Source organism: Megalobrama amblycephala, linkage group LG16 (genome assembly GCF_018812025.1).
Source record: "Megalobrama amblycephala isolate DHTTF-2021 linkage group LG16, ASM1881202v1, whole genome shotgun sequence".
In the NCBI taxonomy this organism is placed as follows: Eukaryota; Metazoa; Chordata; class Actinopteri; order Cypriniformes; family Xenocyprididae; genus Megalobrama; species Megalobrama amblycephala.
In genome coordinates, this window is record NC_063059.1 from 24,621,266 (window position 1) to 24,641,038 (window position 19,773).

General features: G+C 38.4%; 1 protein-coding gene across 2 annotated transcripts in view; it reads right to left on the minus strand.

Moving 5' to 3' along the window:
- pafah1b1a (platelet-activating factor acetylhydrolase 1b, regulatory subunit 1a) overlaps nucleotides 1–19,773 on the minus strand; it is a 36,629-nt gene that overhangs the window by 11,013 nt on the left and 5,843 nt on the right. For both annotated transcript variants that reach the window (XM_048160487.1, XM_048160488.1), the window contains exons 2-5: nucleotides 17,950–18,190; nucleotides 4,333–4,417; nucleotides 2,644–2,718; nucleotides 2,228–2,434 (exon numbers count right to left, since the gene is read on the minus strand). In XM_048160487.1, coding sequence (XP_048016444.1) covers nucleotides 2,228–2,434; nucleotides 2,644–2,718; nucleotides 4,333–4,417; nucleotides 17,950–17,981 — 399 coding nt within the window. In that variant the 5' untranslated portion in view covers nucleotides 17,982–18,190. The remainder of the gene's footprint in view (nucleotides 1–2,227; nucleotides 2,435–2,643; nucleotides 2,719–4,332; nucleotides 4,418–17,949; nucleotides 18,191–19,773) is intronic.

The window sequence follows — 19,773 nt, forward strand, 5'->3', positions numbered from 1 at the left end:
CACTTGCCCCCCCCCAGACCAACATAGGTCATCTGACATTTCATACAGTTGACTGATGATGAATATAATGCAGGGGAACATCTCTGCATGATATAGCCTATAGAATGCAGTTAGAATGTCCATAAAGATATGAAAGGCGATAGATTTTAACCCTTTGAAGCGTACGACAACACCGGTAATATCAGAACGTTCACTGCTAAATTCAAACGTGCTTTCGCGCTTTGGCTGCAGTGGTTTTGCACTTTGGCTGCAATTTATGTTTCTGCCGGTTGGTGCCCACAGCCAAACTGTCCATAACCGAACGTGCACACGTAATAATTGAGCCAGAGTAGAGGCACGAGGACACTACTGAGAGTGCGTGAGTGTTGTGGAGAGATTCGTGCTGCACATTGCATTGATGCGCTCTCACGTTAATGTATTACATTGATGCACACTCGACGTGCGTCATTAAAAAAATGCTATAGTATTTGCTTTAAGTAAACTATAAAAATGAAAAGAACGTCGGTTCTGAAAGCTGCACTTGTTTTTTATTGGTTAAAATGAATGGAGAACATCCAGCCATGTTATGGCTGACAACCGATAAATGGCCAATACTGAAATTATATACTACTTTGCCTAAATATAATTAGAGATAAAACACTTAAAGCAATTTAGAATTTAAGCATCACATAGCATAGTTTTAAAAATTAAAAGATTTACTAAAGATTACATTTAACAGAATTATAAAATTATGTTTTTAAAGATCAACTTGAGTATTAGATGTTATTGAGCATGTTAGATATCAGCAAAGGTAATCTAAATGTAAAAACAAAGGTAATCAGCATGCACAATTAAATTTTTGATATTCAATAAATACATTTTAGCTGATAACAGATATAGTCCCGATATATTGTGCATCCCTAAAAACCAGTTCATTTTTTATTTGAAAAACAGAGGCTGAACCAAGACTAAATAACTAGGCTTCAAAAGAAAGGGAACAGAAAAATAAAAGAGCATGCTGAAATTACCCATGCAGTGCTGCATGAACAGAGTGCTTTTTTTTTTTTTTTAGAATAGAGTGTTGACGTTTCAGATAAATTGTGGAGATGAAAGAAAAGACTGCATGTTTGAGCGCATGTCATATGTTCATGCGCATGTATAAAATATCACAGTCTGAAAAAAGAAAAAAAATGAGAAAAAAACAAAACATACTTGTGCTTGTAACTGAACTGCAAACCTGAATTGCAAACACTGACTGATTCAGTCTTGTCAAGAGCCAAAAAGGAAAGCTGTCAAACTGCTGATCAACATGAAAGTAAAAACTGAAGTAAAAAAAGACCTGCCACAGTCGCCTTACCACATATTACACTTAGCACAGGTGAGAAAAAAAAGCATCTGGCTATGCAGCTTCAGGCTCCCTGATAATTAGCAATGAATATGTGGATGGAGAGAATGGGAAAGAATATATTTGGACTAGCTCTAGCTACCTGGTTGAGGGCTGCCCATGTTAAGGAGGACTGGGGATTTTAGAGAAGGGTTTAATAGCACCAAGTACAAAACTAGGGCACAGGAGGAGGGGGCACAGACTCAGGTTGGTGGCCATAGCTGCCAGCACTAAGGCAGAAGATGAATCACTCAAAAAGCAAGAGTCCAGGAAAAAAAAGAAAAGAGAGAGAGAAACCCTTTGTGGGACTAATTCCAAAAATAAAACAGAACATGTAGAAGGGGGTGCCTTTCATATATTATATCTCTGAATTTTTGGCTGATCTAAAGTGTGAAAACCTTCCCTCTTGGCAAAAAAAAAAAAAAAAAACACCTTAATAAGTGGCTATAAATAGGTTTAGACTTAGGTTGTCTGTAGAGTTGCTGGGCTCTATTTTGAATAGAAGGCAGGCAGAAACAGGGCTTATTACCACGGGAATGTCACAATGCTTGTGCAGACTTGTGTATATTGTGTGTCTCAAGAGCCCCTGTATGACCAAGTCAAGAAAAAAAAAAAAAAAAAAAAAAAAAAAAAAGGAGGACAGTGGCTGCCTGCTGTCAAATTTACAGCTCATTCAAGGCAAGATGCTGCAATTATGTCAGTCAGCGAAGCAGGTGAGACTAAATTTGATGGGCCATTTTCACACTGTATATCAAGATTTGATCATACCAATGTAACAAATGCAAGGTCAGTTTTAGGGGTATGAGATGTACACCATGCACACAGTGTGCTTGATAACGCCACCGAAGATACAGAAGAACTCACCTTTATTGTCGCGTCCTCTGAGGCAGAGACTATGACGCTGAAAACAGGATGAAAAATGACTCTGGTGACAGGACTCCTGTGGCCGCTCAGGGCGTATCTCTCAGGGGGACGGGGGATCCATTCTTTGGGGTCTCGCTTCTGTCCAACTGGCCCACCTAAAGTAATCTCCTCTTTTGCCTCATTCAGTTTTGATTCTAATTCCATCACCTAGCAGAAGGCACAATGTGTAAAACTCATCATTACACACATCAAATTAAATGAATGGTGACACTTTGGATTACAGTTGCTGTAGCTGAAACACAGCGTTTCCGTTTCTAAACCCAAACTTCTGCCATTTTAGAGCATGAATAGTCAATGAGTCAAGGCTGCCTCCATGATTCCTAATAGGATTTGCATTAAATATGAAATGCACAAACCTTTTTCTGTAATCTGATGACTGATGTCCATTTCTTTTCCAAAAGACCTGCATACTTCTTATCCAATTCCTCATTCTGGAGACAAAAGATTACAGAAACTTTACACAACACACTGCATTAAAGAAATACAAGAATTTCATACGGCCTTAAGCAAAAAGGGAAGCATACACCTATCACCCCAGTGGCAACTGTAAAGTCCCTCTAAATCCCTTCACATGGGTTAATCTCTGGCAGACAAAGAGAGCTTACCAAGATTACATTTATACAAACACTGCACTGTGAAAAATTAACTTTAGGGTGCCTGGCACTAACTAGACCTTTCTATAAGTCACATTTAGTTTTCAATTTGAGACATAAATGAATCTCATTAGCATTCTCCAATCAACAAACCAGCACGAATAACTACAGTAGTAACAATGTCTTTAGGGATGGGAGGTATAACTTAGGTTTCATATGTATAAATAATAATAATAAATTATTCTCCTCTTAATCATACAGAACAGGAATATCAGAGGCTGGAACAGCCAACGCTTGCCATGATGGTTGGTTTTACTGCTGTGTATCATAATCTTCATTCACAATTCCACTTTATTCAGGGCTAATTCTTATTCAGTCTAATTCTGAAGTATGAAAATCCAACAAGAGTAATTATGTGTAAACCCTAACATTAGACATTCTTATGGTTGTGTTTTTAAACACGCAAGCCGGAGAGCAATATGAAGGTTCTGCTTGCTGAAAGAAGTGTACACACGGTTTTGCTTCACAAGACTGGTCTCTAACCATCAAAAATGCAAAAGCATAAGACAGCTCCCAGATCTATGGATGATGAAAAAAAAAAAGGATGTGGCAGACAAAGAGAAAGAGAGGCTTTTTTGGAGTAATATATCAGAGGTGTCCAGCAGAACAGGTGCCGTTACTGTGATGAGTGAAGTGGAGTGAGAGGGGTCGTGTCATGTGTCTCTGAGGGAGAGGGGCATTTAAAGCCTCTGCAAAGGTCTGATCCACCATCTGCCTGGACCCTCTGCCACGTGCGGCGGCCAATGTACCAGCCCCATCAGCCATGCCAGCCTCTAATCACTCCCATCTGACAGTCCATCAGCTCCCTCCAGCCCTCAGAGAGCCACTCTTCATCTACAGTTATGCCTAAAGTCACAAAGCCCTGCCACCTCTCAGAATATCTTAACAGCTGGAAGGATCGATAATGAGATCTCTTCTGCTAAATGAAGCCATGTTAATAGCATTCTGGTTAATTAAAGGGAGCTTTTAGCACCATAGACCACCTCTCGGTCAACAAATCTGATCAATAATTCATCCTCTTTCTTCCCTGTACAAAGAAAATAAACAGTTTATCTTCTGTCCAACCAAGCGTGTTTTCAAACAAGAGCTCTCGCATTTCCAGACGGCATATTACGCAGAACCGTTTTCTGCTGAATTTCAGTAATTCTCTTGGTCTATCCTGTGATAATGGAGAGACTGTCCCCTTTATCAGTGTGAACCATCGCTTAGACAACAGGGAGCATTGGGTTTTACATCTGCCACACATCATAATTATCTCTGCACTGCCTTAATTCAGCACGTGCGCTGTCAGTCACAACCTCATACAGAGGCACCAATTAAAAGGGGAATACTTCAAATTAAGAAATATTGGTTTGACTGGGGGTTTAGATAGAGGGGGGTTCCCACACTCACCATGTCTAATTCTGCCTCCTTTTTGAAAACTGAATATGCCTCTTCATATCCATTGGAACGAAGGTAATCAGCTATCGCTCGGTTTCTGAAAAACAAAGAAAAGCCTAATTAGTTCTCTTGATAACCAGGCTTATGATTGTGGATTAAGAAAAGAGCTGCGGTAAGAGCTTTTGACACAACTGAAAGAACTTGTGAGTCTGAGCACATATTCAGACAGTGGTACATTGGAATTTCGTTATGAGAGACAAAACAACTGCTCATGGAAAACTCTGTATGCTTTCATGGTGAATCAGGTTTGATAAAGAGGGTGCAGGGAAAAAACACTGATATGCAAATTGCTCAGTAAATTTCAGTACTGACCCAAAGATGTGCCCTTAAAAATACATTTATGAAGGCAGTATATCTGATTACAAGTCATCCAAAACAGAAACATCAAAACCTGAAAAGAGCATTAGTGTACAACTATTTTAGATTTATCCAGTTGCAAAGGGTAAGCTATTGCAATATTACCGATAACAATAAAAACACACGTACATATATACACATTATAAATACACACAGGTTTGCTGCAGTAGTTGGTGTTAAGCTGCGTTAATAGTCGCTCTTCATTTGCGTGAGTCTCAAACTCCATTGTTTCCTCCTTCTTATATAAATCTCATTTGTTTAAAAGACCTCCGAAGAACAGGCGAATCTCAACATAACACCGACTGTTACGTAACAGTCGGGGTGTACGCCCCAATATTTGCATATGCCAGCCCATGTTCCCAACATTATGAAAGGCATTAGACAAGGGCAGCCAGTAACATCTGGATCTGCACAGGTGAATCATCAGACTAGGTAAGCAAGCAAGAACAATAGCGAAAAATGGCAGATAATAATAGCAATAATAACTGACATGATCCATGATATCATGATATTTTTAGTGATATTTGTAAATGTTTCGTTAGCATGTTGCTAATGTACTGTTAAATGTGGTTAAAGTTACCATCGTTTCTTACTGTATTCACGGAGACAAGAGCCGTCGCTATTTTCATTATTAAACACTTACAGTCTGTGTAATGCATAAACACAACTTCATTCTTTATAAATCTCTCCAACAGTGTAGCATTAGCCGTTAGCCACGCAGCATAGCCTCAAATTCATTCAGAATCAAATGTAAACAATATAACAGTATACAATACTCACATAATCCGACGCATGCATGATGAACACTGTAAAGATCCATTTGAGGGTTATATTAGCTGTGTGAACTTTGTTTATGCACTGTTCAAGGCAAGCGTGAGCTCCGTGGGCGTGGAGCATGAGAATTAAAGGGCCAGTAGCCCTGAATCGGCTCATTTATAATGATGCCCCAAAATAGGCAGTTAAAAAAATGAATTAAAAAAAAAAAAATCTATGGGGTATTTTGAGCTGAAACTTCACAGACACATTCAGGGGACACCTTAGACTTATATTACATCTTTTTAAAAAAAAGTTCTAGGGCACCTTTAAACATTTCTCAACTTTGTCGCGACACTGGACATGCCTACATCCTGTCACCAACAGTCACTGTCGCTTGTGGAAATCGCCAGCTCTATTGAAATGTGTAGGTGTTGCTTTGTCGCTGATAGTTTGAGCGCAGCTTTACTCAGCCTTTACCGATTACATTACTTGCCCACTGTAAATTCACATTTCTTGCCCACAATAAAAACCATTTAGTTCAGTCGGACAACAAACAACAATTATAAACTGAGTTATACACTTCTGCTCCACTCCATACAGCACAAGCTGCAGAGTCGCAACAGTGCAGCAGGAGTCGGATTCCACTGATGAGAGTAAGGAGAGATGACTGAAGAGACGATGGCGGAGGATTTGGTGCAACAGATCCTGAGCGTCACTAGCCAAGTTTTCATCCAGCTTTTGTTAGACAATATGCATAAAAAATAAAAAATAAAAAAAGTTTTCGAAATTTGCTTTCTACAGGCTGTTCCCATTCAATTGGCCTTTTACAAATAAAATGGTGTGCGTAATGACGTCATCCCTAAAAACTGTTTTGTTGTATCCCTAAAAAAATATGCACTTGAGCCGTTTCCATATGTAATTTCGCGTATATCGCAAAATATATATTTCACATCTTAAAATGAGACAGTATAAATTCGCTAGTTTATGGCTTAATTTTTTTTTTTTTTTTTTTTACAAATAATAATTGAATTATGAAATACGAGAAGACGACGGTGAAGTGGAGCAGCTTGTCTAATAGGACTGCATGTAACTAAATGCCTTTACGGGAAACAAAAATGTTAGGGTCCACAAAAAAAAAAAATCTGTAGTGAAATTCTGTCTTTGCATATAGCAACAATCTTTAATGAAAGCTACCCTTGAACATGCAAGCCAGTTGCAATGTGACATGGCTCTGCATTCACAGCTTTTACAAACGCTTTTTACTTTAATAGGGAAAGAATATGTCAGTTCTTAGAAGGAAGCCTCCACCTCTGTTTTCAACACATTCTGAGCTGCTGAGGAGTCAGCAAGACTGTGGTGAGCGGAAGATATTCATTGATGGTGGTGATAGTGAAGACAAAGAAGGCTGTCAGAGACGCCACTCTGCTGTCCAAACTCTTCCTGGCATTGTGATGGCAGAAGGATCCACAGCCCAATATGGAAATGCTGTTTCAGCGAGACAGCCACATTGTGCACATATATTCTTAAATCAAGATCAAAATCAAGACAGACAAAAAGAATTATAATATCTAAAGACCAGACAACAAAGAGTCTAACAGCACACACAGACAGAGGAAAAACTCTGGGTGTGGCATGGTTGGAGATAAATGATATGATTATATATACACAGTGTGTAACCTATTTGGTGAACTGGCCACTTCACTAAGGGGCAGACAATAAAGTGACAGAGCACTAGCACCATATCTACTGCGGTCTGTGACAGTTAGGGTGCTCTGATTAAAGTCAAGGTTGGAAAGAGGTTATCTCATGTGACAGACGGCAGGAATGAACTACACACTGCTTAATGCTGAAGGGGACATATGTGTGTGTGACTCTACTCTGCTTTGAGTGGGACATGCTCAACAGATACCTTTCCTAGAGACACAGCTCACCAACAATGCTTCTTTGTGAGTCAAACAGAGCAGTTTAGCAAAACAAAACAGTAATGATTATGGCCATGTACATTCTGGAACGTTTTTGGAGTGACAACTACAGTTAAATGCAGGAGTGAAAGCCCTGAATACTGTGAATCATTCTGTGTAGAGTGTATGCAGCAGTCAATTACAATTTTGAAAAACATGTTGCCATCATACAGCTGTATACAAAAAAACATGAACGACAGCAGTTCAAAATAAATTCAATAATAACCAATAATGAAAACATCATTTCCAGGGCTCCAGACAAAAAAAACTTATTAAGGAGCCATTGGCTCCTATAGGGGGAAAAAACAGGCGCCAATTTTTTTTTTTTTTTTTTTTTTAAGAGCCAAACAACAAGGAACGTAATTCTTTTTTAAATCACTTACTTTTATTCATTCTGTTGTGTTTATATATCTCCCCTCCTCCAAAGTTGCCCTGACACACCAAACCGACGCTAAACAGCTGACGGCCAAGTAGCACGTCAGTTCTGCGCCTGCGTGAGATGAAATGCCTTTCTGAACCAGCAGGCGGCAATAGCTGAACAGCCAATCAGAATGATCAGATGGCCTGAAGGACCGACGAGCTCCGACGCCGATTCAATATTTCAAATCGGCCGAAAAAAGCCAACGAGGACCAACTTCAGCCAACGGTGCGGAACACACTGAGAAAACGTAGTCGGCCGACGAAGAAAAACTGCCCGACGGCCGACCATCGGCTTGGTGTGTTCCTGCCTTTAGGCATTTTTATGCAGATTTTTAAAATGTGTGTTTTTTTGTTTTTTTGTTTTTTTTACATGAGAGTCCGAGCTTTCACATTTATGCATATTGCTCCATAGTTGCACTTGGAACTGTGGAGCGATATGCATAAATATATGCACACTTTTATACAATTATCACACTTTGTCTGGTTGACATGGACAAAGCTTGCTTTCTTAGTGAAGTCTTTGAAAGTTTAGCGTGACTGTTAAACAGTTGCTGTTACAACAAACATTTTTTCCAAAAACTCTTATGAACTCATAACATTTACAGACAAGAATATAACTAAGAATATAACAGTTAATGCAAGTTATGTGCTGGAGAAAAACAATACTAAAAATCATTGAACAGCAAGTGCAATCTGTCAAAACACATTAAGCAGCCCACGTGAAACTCTGCTTATGAGCTTCTTTGACGCATTTAATAAATGCTTGAATAAAGAAGAGCTACAAAGACAAGTATTCTACTGCGAAGTCAAGTGACAACCATATTTAACTGTAGTGTGTATGTGACCAAAGTGACTTCACAGAAATCACAGTCAAGTGTTTTAAATCTATGTTCAGGTTATCATTAAGATGGCCACAAGATGACATTTCAGTGTTTCATCATGGATGATGTGGTGACAGAAAAGTACTGAAGATCAGTGCTGGCGTAAGTAAACAAGTAAGCACAGTGTCTCTTAACAATAACAAATTACTGTAAATTAGTTCCCATTATGAGGTAAAGTCAAGTGCCATGACTTTTAGACCCTTGGGTGCATGCTAGTCCTCACTCACCTGACCAACCACTTTTGAACACGTCATTCAAATTCCCAGATCCCAATTAAACCCAGCCACAAGAGCTATGTTTTACGATACTGCTAACTGCACAGTTGAAACCCAATAAAAAGAAGAAACAGTACTGAAAATTGCAAAAGGAAAGAAGACACTGAACAAACGAGTGCTCATGGCTTTGGGCTGGTTTCCATGGAAACCGAGGAGCAGGCAGAGAAGCAAAGTGGCGATGAACCCAAGTGGGCAGGGATGCTGAAGACAAGGAACAGAAGACACTCTTAATTAAGGCTGGCCACACACTTGAAGATTTTAAGCCCAATTTGCACCCCTAAACGATGAGGGCAGGGGGGTGCAGCGCGTGGTCTAGCAGTCCGGTCGAATCATCTAGTGTGTGTGTTCAGAGTAGGGGTTGCACGACTACTGATTTCTGCTAGTCGAATTCTTATCAAAACAATACTCGAGTTACTCAACTACTAGTCGTTCCTGCTACTCTAAATGAAAAGACATGAAATAGTTCTTATCAATAAATGTTTATTAATTCATAGCCTAATGCAACAATTACATAAGTATACTCAAAACATTATAATTATGATGTTACATATTTTGATTTTCATGTAACAGAGTAAATCCGAATAAATAGCTGCACGCAACATTTTAATCCTAACATTCGCGTCGTATATGCAAACTATATGTGCATGGCTGCATGCACACAGTAATTTAATAATAACTTTAATATTTACCAAGTTTAAATAACAAGAACGAATAGAATCTTACTTCAACTGGCTAGAAAGTTTATAGACTAACACAAGTCATCGCCGCTATCATTCTCTCCCCACACACAGTCTTTGGTCGAGCTCATAGATCGCTGGTTTGCATTTAGAAATACAAGCGCATCAAGAGATCAGTAGTGAGAGAGACATTCTCGCTTTTCATTTCAGACGCAATGTCCGCTTTTAGAGAGTCACATTTGCTTACAGAATTTATCAATGCTCGTTTGCTTCGTGGTGTGCGTCTCACTAACATTTGCCTTTGTTGTTGGATGTTTCAATCGTAGGTAGTTGTGCTTAGCTGCCGTGCTGCTGTTGTATTTTAAAGTAGTCTTAGTCTAAGAGTTGGCAAATTACGATATTGTCATCCTTGATGAAATACTTCCACATCTGATGCGTGTTGTCTGTTGGTGACGTCCGCATTTTGAATTTATTTATGGTTAATGCACGCTCGAGTAGTCGATTGTTTCCGATAGTGCCGACTAGTGGTTGAAGTAGTCGACCTATTGACTACTCGACTAGTCTATGCAAGCCCTAGTTCAGAGGATTATAATGCTAAAAATCATTTGAAACTGTCATGTCTGTGGTCTCCCACTGTTTTAAAATCGGTAAAGATTTGAAAATCGCCTAGTGTGTCCCAGGTCTAAGAGAGGGTTTTCATTAAACTAACTAAAGTCTTAAAACCTGCAGAGCTGCCTTTCTAGACAGCATTTTTGGCGACATGGGCACATTTAGCACAATCAGCATCTAGGATTATATGCTGGACATGTGAAAATTTGTGTGACAAAAAAAATAAAATGGCCTGGTAATGTATTTTGTTTAATAAAAATGGATGTTAAGTCATTGATCTGAGAAAATGAGTCTTTATAATATCTGACAGTGGCCAGGTTGTGGAAGACGCAGACAGAATCGCAGAGTCCAGCCATAAAAATGGAATTTACTGTATAATGCATAACGCTCGTGGTGTTCTCAGCATCTGCAATTTTACAATGCGAGGACACTCTACATGAACCACAACATCTCCAGAACTGCTCTGAAATTTGACTTCACCAGAATTTTTTCCCCCATTTCATTTGATAAATATATCAATAGATACAGACAGAGACTCAGAGGTCATCACTACAATCCACCAAAATAATTTATCTTGAAGAAATGATAAAAATGTATTACTATGGTACAGTAGAATGTACTTGTACTCAAATAAATAATAATAATAGCTTATTAAAACATTTAAGGATTATCATGCAATCACACAATTTTTAGTTTATGCTTTAATTTCTAACTGTAAATCTCTGTTGTGCAAAAAATGAAAAAAAATTGATTACTCTTTTTGATTACATTTTAAAGGCTAAATAAAATTATTAAAGCATTATTCATTCATTAGATTAATGCCCAAAGTATATTTCGTTTTTTGTGTGTACCGTCAAATGAGAAGTCTTTCAAAGTATACTCCATTTGAAAATGTGTGCAAACACAGGCTGATGACAAACGCCCACTAGAACATTTCATCTTTGTCCAGTGTCTGTGCTATTTTTCTCCAGAAGTTATGACTAATAAAAATGTCCTTGTATTCTTTTAAACTAAAGTTGCGGCTATCTCATAACCCCGTCACACAAGTGCTTGTTGTTCAATCTCTTTAGTTTCATCAAATCTAATTCAATTTTTATAATAAATTTAATAGTTTTATTAATTTGATTGATAAGACATCATTTTTGATTATTAAAATTCAATTAAACCATTAAAAAAAAAAAAAAAAAAAAAAAAAAAAAGATACAATCCAGAATTTTTTTGGGAAATTTGGGAAAAATAAAACAAATTTCACACTATATATATATATATATATATATATAATAGCTAGTTTACTGATGTATTTGATCTGTAATAATTGTATGTTTCTGGACCACATGACCAAATCTGAAGCTCAAGAGCAAGTCCTCATCAAAGGTCAAATTATAAATCTCAGGCAGGGCGGTGGCAGTATGTGTGTGCAATGTGTAAAGTGAGCAAGGAGGAGATGAGCTGCAGGAGAAGAGATGAGCAGCATTACCTCATTCTTTTTGGAGGAGAGTCATCTCCCTCTAACATCATTTCCGCTAAGTGCTTGCTTCCGGATCCACATCACCACTGCCAGCAAGACAGCATCCCGTACCCCTCCCACATCGACTCCATAAACCCAGTGCATCTCTCCTCAGTAAACAAACAGTCTTATCAGGCTCAGATGAGCCCCTGTGGGTATATCTTGTCTGACTGCCTCTGGTGTGTGGATTTGCTTTGCTTAATATCCATCTGCCATCGTGTATCAGAACATGGCATCACAGGACTACAGAATGAGTCCCTTTGCAGGCTTTGAAAGTTGGTAACCTTTGTACAAACAGAAAAAGGAGTCTGATCTCCCCTGCAGCTAGCCTGTACATGAAACAACATGACCGACAGAAAATGGCTTTCATCAAAGCCATCACTCTCTCTTTGTGTCTCTATCCAGGGATTCTACAGGAGAGCTGATTATTCCATGACAAAAGGCTCAAAAACAGAGGTTGCTACAAGTCTGCTGAGTAAGCGCACACAGTGTGTTCTTGAAGCATCCAAGTGGACTGTACACTGGTTTCCAGTAAGGACCAGCTATACAAACCTTATCACTCAATGTCGGACCATAACAAATGAGCTCTCAAAACTGATGACTCAAACTAGAAAACCCAGAGAAATAATGTAGGAACCACAGCATATCTAACATTCTGACCTTATCAGCTCTCAAAAAGCCTCATTAATTTCATCCACACTACATGCAAGTGAATAGGTCAAACAATGCCTGTAATATGAACAGGGATCTTAAATCAAAAAGAGAGCATATAACAAAACAATAATATAAAAACACATGAGGCAGATATTGCTGCATTGGCATTATGGTTACACTATATTGCTCACAATTAGTTCTTTTTAAAAAAAAAAAATTAAAAGAAAGTGACTAATTATATAAATATGATGTAATATGATTTAGTAGTTTGAGATCAATTCCCTGCAGAACTGCCACAGACCCCTGAAATAGACTTGTATCAACCATATCTAGGCACAAACAAAATATTATAGACACAAAAACCTGATAAAAATTGTGATAATTAATAAAATAGACCCTAGCAACCACCAAGCAATGCCTTAGCTATAAACTAAAACACCCGAGTCAATGCATAGCAACATGCTAAAACACTCAGAACACCTTGAAGACCTGTTTATTTTGAAAATCATTCAATGCTGAAAACTGAAACCCTATACCCAGAAAATGACACTACAGAGGAGAAAGCCAATCAAATAAATTAATGAAACATAAAGACAATCTTATTTTAGTGATATGATGAATGTAGGTTAATTGCAAACATTCCATGTTCTGGCAGTTCAGAGACGGCAGACCTTGAGCTAGTGTGTGTAAAGGGCACATGCATTTGGATGTGCGTGTGTGTGCACAGCATGGGAGTGTTGAGCCAGCTGTCTCACATACACACGCACAGTCGCTTTGACAGAAGCGTTAATGAGATTTGGGCCGGCTCGCAGAGGCCACACCCCTTAAGACGACTAGAAGAGCGGGGTCTTAGCACTAATGCTGTGTTTTTGTTTACAGTCATTTGAATAAGTCCTGAGCCATGGCACAATCTCATGAATGCACACACACACACACACACACACACACACACACACACACACACACACACACACACACACACACACACACACACACCAAGCAGGCAGCAGCAGAGGGATTTCCACACTCTATCGAGAGGAAGCATTAGATTACGCATTCACCTTCCCTCGCCGGTATGAAAGAGCAGCGGTTGGCATAGTAATCTCTGACTGCATGTGGCACTAATGCATGTATTATGCGTGTAAAGCTTTGCTCAGCTCCTCCTCAGGAATCTCTTAATCATAAACAACTACACAACCACAAAATTAATTCAAACAGTACCTACCTGAACCTTTTTTTAACATATCAATTTTTTGGCATTTCAATTACCCTATTTCAGTCCTCCACAATAACATAATAAATCTCAATATGAAGTCTAGACTGACTCTAAGGATGCTGAGGTAGCATCTAAGTCGGTGGGTGAAGCCTATAAGAGCAGCAGAAGGGCCATCACCTCCTCCGTGTGCCAGTCTGCAGATTAAATCCATACTGGTGATGGGATTCCTGCTGATTGGCTGGCGGCAGCTCCATCAGAGCTCGCCAGGGGCTGGCAAAAAATGAGGTGGTCTCCAGAGCCCAGGCCTGCACACACCTGCCACACCTACAGCACAACACAACCCTAAACCTATGGCGGTCACAATGAAATTAATTCAACCACACACACACACACAATTTATATAAATAATTCTTTTCGAACAGTATTTGTAAAAGTATTCAATTTCAATCACTTTGTTTGAATCCGTGCTAACCTGAATATATTATATAAATAAATGAACAACAACAAAAATAATTAAATTTATTGAAATACTACAAAAAGGTAAAAAAAAAAAAAAGCAAAAAAAAAAACCTTATAGTATTGTTTTAATATATTAATTTCCAATGTAGAGAAATGCTGTCATCTTCTCCTTTGGAGATGGTAACCTGTAATGGCCAAAAATGTTTGGAATTATGTGAATGTAAAAAAGTGAACAGAGAATGTAATACATTCAGAATGCATGATATGTAAACTACGTCATGGCAAAAGGACTTCAGGTCCAATCTGAGATGGGCAGAGCAATAATAAAAATAAGCAAATAAGCATTTTTTGTTTCATTCAAAATTAGGGTGATAGAATTCAGTTCTAAGGTGATTTTAAAGTTGCTGTCTGGGCTAAGAAAGAGCATTATTTAGACTAGATCAGTTATGTGTAGATAATGCATTTCTCAATTAACTTGCAAATGTGTTTAATTAGAATAAAATCCCAAAGCCAAAGGAGGAAAGATCAAATAACAAGATACAAGCAACAACCAAATACAGACAGCCTGGAGCAAGCTGAGAGCACATTTTATCTCAACCGCAGAGTCAACAGCAATATTTAGCTCCTATAGGAAGACCTGACCTATGAGCCCACACTGAGAGAGTTAAACTCTCGCTCCAGGAGAGCAATGACTCCTGAGACACTGTTAACATGAGAACAGCAATCCTTCCATCATAAATACCCACTTCTCCCTTATACCAACACTGTGTCTACAGAGCAGTGTGCCTTGTGCTTATTTTTAAAACAAACCCTCACAGGCTTCAATCTGCCAAGCGTTCAATGCACAAACACAATGTGCTCTTGTATGAGTGACTCCATTATGATTTTGTAACTATATATAGCCATTTTAAGATGTTGTGCAACCATATGACCAAGATAAACATCACCAGGAATCCTGACACAGTTTTCTTGATGCTTTTTAATTCTTAATTTTCAAATAAACAAGCAAATCTATCTAAAATTAATATAATAATACATCAATTTTGCAAGAAAAAAAAGAGAACAAATCTTACAATGGACAAACTCTATTTTTTAAATAGTTTAAGTATCATTTCTGTATGGCCAGCAACTGTGCTCTATGCATTGAGAATTGAAAAACACAGATTCTATTCATGTGTTCTGTATGAAATCAGCCAAAGAAAACAGTTGAGGCAGGCGGTCAGCTTGTCACTGCCTCCATTTCCCCTCTGCTTTTGTCTAATGAATCCAGCAGTAATGCATCAAGATGCCCCCTGGTATTCTATCAGTATTCACAAACACTGTCCAGCATTTGCTGCCAGTCTAAATCCACTGCTCACATTTATGCTAAAGAATCTATGCAGGGTGGGAAGTTAACATCCTTTCTGCAGTTTTGTCATTTTTCTTTTAATCCCAACATTAAATACACACACACACACACACACAAAAATGGAGCATTTATCAAGTTGCTTTAAAGCAATCTATTGTATAAAGTGCTATATAAAATAAATGTGGCATGACTTGACTGGAGTGCCGAATTGCAGAGCTGGTGCAAATTAGAGCTGCAACTAGCGATAATTTTTTCTGTCGACTAATCTAACGATTATTTTTTCGATTAGTCGACTAATCTAACTATTATTTTTATTAATTTTTTTTTTATTAATTTAGTGTTCTTTTTTTGATTAGCTAATGAATCCTTTGGATAACTTTACAAAAAATTATAAGTTCAACTTCTAATATAATATTTCAACTTTTTTTTTTTTTTTTTTTCAACTGACTGACTTCTCATGTAATTTATGAGCTTCTACAACTTTTGACCTCCTAACTGAACTCCTTTCCAAAAACTGATCATAGAAATAAAAACAGTATAAATAAAAATGGTAACACTTTACAATAAGGTCTCATTTATTAACATTAATGTATTAACCAGCATCAACTAACAATGAGCAATATATTTGCTACAGTATTTATTAATCTTTGTTTATGTTAGTTAATAAAAAATAATCATTCATTGTTAGTTCATGACAGTTCACAGTGCATTAACTAATGTTAACAAATGAAACCTTAGTTTGTGTTTAATAAGATTAAGAGAAAACTGTTATTCATTTTTATGGTAACACTTTACAGTAAGTGCAACCATCGCACTCTCTCAATATTCAAAGTGCAAATAAGACCAATTTTTTCTTAGATACAGAGCTAAGAGATGGTTACAACTACACTGCCCTGCCCAAGATAGCTTTCATATTGATTGATATCTGTATTCATCAGAAATCTCGTTTGAATGCGCCCATGCATTTACTTTCACTTTCACGATCACGCGTAACTCTGTAAATATGGAGCGGCGGCGACCATTATCCAACTGAATTAAATGTTTTTTATTTAAATACAAAGCAAAACGACAGTGGATGCGTAATGTAAACGTAGCGGTGGCATATTCTTTCCTAATCATCCTAACACTCTGTCATGGCAATATCACGAGACTACTTTTCACCTCGACGAGAAATCTCGTCACATTTTAATCTCGCGTCACACCCCTAGTGCTCGTGCATCGCAGTTGTGCTGCCGCGGTATGCCATCTCGGTTTTGCAAAGGGAACAAAGGACCATTTTATTTGGCCTCTGTTTAAAGTATTCCCATACTTTTGATAATTGTGGTCTAGGTTTTTGTGATAGAATAGAACTTTCTCCATTCCCAGGAGCAGAAGCCGGCATTGCGCGAGATGAATGTAAACAATGTGACGCGTCGACGCATTTCACGCACGTCGACGTATTTTCGTAGTTGACGTAATCGATGACGTCGACACGTCGTTGCAGCACTAGTGCAAACATATCCACATCTATAATCAGATGCTTTCTTGACTGCTGTTTTCTCACCACTGTTATTTTTGTCATCGAAAGGAAAGAGAGCAGCACATATTTACAAATTCATTTAAACGCCGCTCTCAGCAGTGCATGCTGCATCAGGATGTTCACTAACAGTACATCACTGCAAACATACTTCAAACTTCTTTTTCCCTCTAAGCAAAGAATAAAAATGAACTTTGCAGTGAGTTTATCAGGACCTTAACCGTAAATAACCCTCTAAATCAACAGCCAAACAGAGAGAGAAACTGTATTTCTCACGTTTTTGTCAGGATAACAAATGATAAGCTCCTGCAATCAATATCTTCATTAGGTTGTTCATTGAAAGACAGGCTACAGCCTCTACTATGGAGGAGGGGTAAACAGCTTTACATATTCAACTTATTTTAATCTCTCCCTCATTACCTCATACTGATGATTAAAACCTCTTATCTGTCCAACTCATGCATGTTCGAAGGTTAATTACACTGTGTGCGGGACCTCAGGACAGATTTTTCCTCATACAACTGCAAGACAACTCAATAACCAGACCAAATTACAGTCCTTTTTCAGTGACTAGATTAAAACAGCACGTGGCGTCAATGTATCTAAAACATTTCTTACATTGGTTACAAGCTCTCTTGAACCTATTACAATGACGTCTATCCTGATGGGACACAAAAGGGTTGTTTATGTCCAGACTTTCTCTAGACCTCCTGCAGACGACATCTCATTGATTCCTCATGACAGTGAACCAGTGATCTTTTAAACTGTCAAACTCCCTGATAAATCCATACTGTCCTTCACTGCGGTCAAATTTGAATGAGGTATGAGCACTCAAAGATCATGATGTCTATCTCACATTGATAAATATATTTTCTATGGTGTGCTATCACAGTGCTATCTTTGAGAAAGAGATCAGGGTGTTTGTGAACTTACAGTTCGTCACGTTGCCTCTGTGACAGCACCATGGTGGCGGCGGGGACGGGGCGGGGATGGGGGTCAGGTGTAGAGTGTGCAGCAACTGCTGTCTCCTTGGCAGGAGATCAGAGATAGGACACCGGGTCCGGCTCGCAGGGCGGTCAGCAGCTCACCCCAAACACTTCTCCTTAAAGACAGTCTCCAGGAACACCACGCATTGACAGCCTGCAGGCATCTACCAACCAGACAGTCCTTGCATCTGTGGAGTAAAAAAAAAAAAAAAAAAGACATATTCGTCATTCACAATAACAGACCTGCTGGTCAAAATAGAAATGCAAATAAGCGCAGTCCAGATGTGTAGTGGTCATACAGGCTTAAGGCAATAGTGGAAATACACTTCTGACCTTGTTCCTCTGACAGTAGCTTTGGGGGCTAACACACATTTCATCAGGTGTTCCATCTGCTCTATTTCCCCCAGCACACATCTCATTCTAGCCTGCATTCAGTCTACCCTATCGGCTGCCATGAGGAGCGTTCTGTTATGGACTCCTGCTGCCCCTGTCGGGAGCTCTGAACACGTGTAAAAGGGACCGCTGACCCAGATTTTAACATCAACCTACTTCTGCACTCAAGTGAGATACTCAGTTTGACAGCAATAAGGCGGCTTCTGAATTTTATTTTTATATTTAGTTATAAATATACTATTTTATTCTGTTTTTCTCCGTTCACAGAAGCGCTGCAGGTGTGTGATATGATGATGTGTGAATCCTCATGCTCTGTTGATTATGCTGCTATTTGCACATGTAAATTAAACCCCTGGAAAACAATTTTTGGTATTTTTAATGGGTTACAGACTTATTAATTCTAATTGAATTGAATTGAATTCTAATTTAACATTGTCAGTCGGCCTGGGGGGGGGGGGGGCAGCCCAAGACACTATGGGACAAACAAAATCTGATGTGTGTCAAAATTCTGCATCTGTATTAGACCTTCCAGTGTACAGTCTAATGTTATTCAAACAACACCTTATGTAATGTAAACAAACAACCACTTGCTGCTCCTAAATTATTGCTGTTCTTTATTACTGACCATTTCCTTGATTAATACTTATTATTAAAATACTTTAAAGGCCCTGTTTACACTAGTGCATTTTCGTTTTAAAATGCATAACTTTTGCTACGGTTATGCCTGTCATTTACACTACTCCGGCATTTTCGACCCACGAAAACGGAGACTTTCGAAAACGCTGCAGACCCCATATTAGGTTTGAAACGCCGGGGTTGCATTTCAGTATAAACGGATCAAAACATAGACTTTTGAAAACGATGGCATGGCTGCCCACCTTTGCTCTTTGTTGTCATTTTTAGCAGCCATTGTGCAGGTAAAGTCTGCATTTTTTAATACTGCAGCTACCTACATGCACAAGAGGCAACTGTTTACACTTGTACACGCATGCCCAGTGTGCATGAACAGTCATGTGACATGCATTTTTGGTTGATGATGAGGATCATCAGATGAGGATCGTTTTCATTTTAAAATGCTGTTTTAAAAAGAAAACGCACTAGTGTAAACCGGGCCTAAAGCTACATACCATTGTTTTAATTAAATTTGTCAACATTTAGCTTAATATTTAATTTTAAATATATAAAGGCATGTATTTAAAGGATAAAAAGTGCTATTTAATGCATTGCTTTTACTTGTGCACAAATTTGAAATATCACATAAAACATTTGTGAATAAAGCACTTTCATCCAGTGAGTTGAAGAGAACAAAATCATCACTTCCTGATAAACTGACTAAATATCTCTAAGAAAAATGGAAGATGCTGCAGTAGAAGTACTG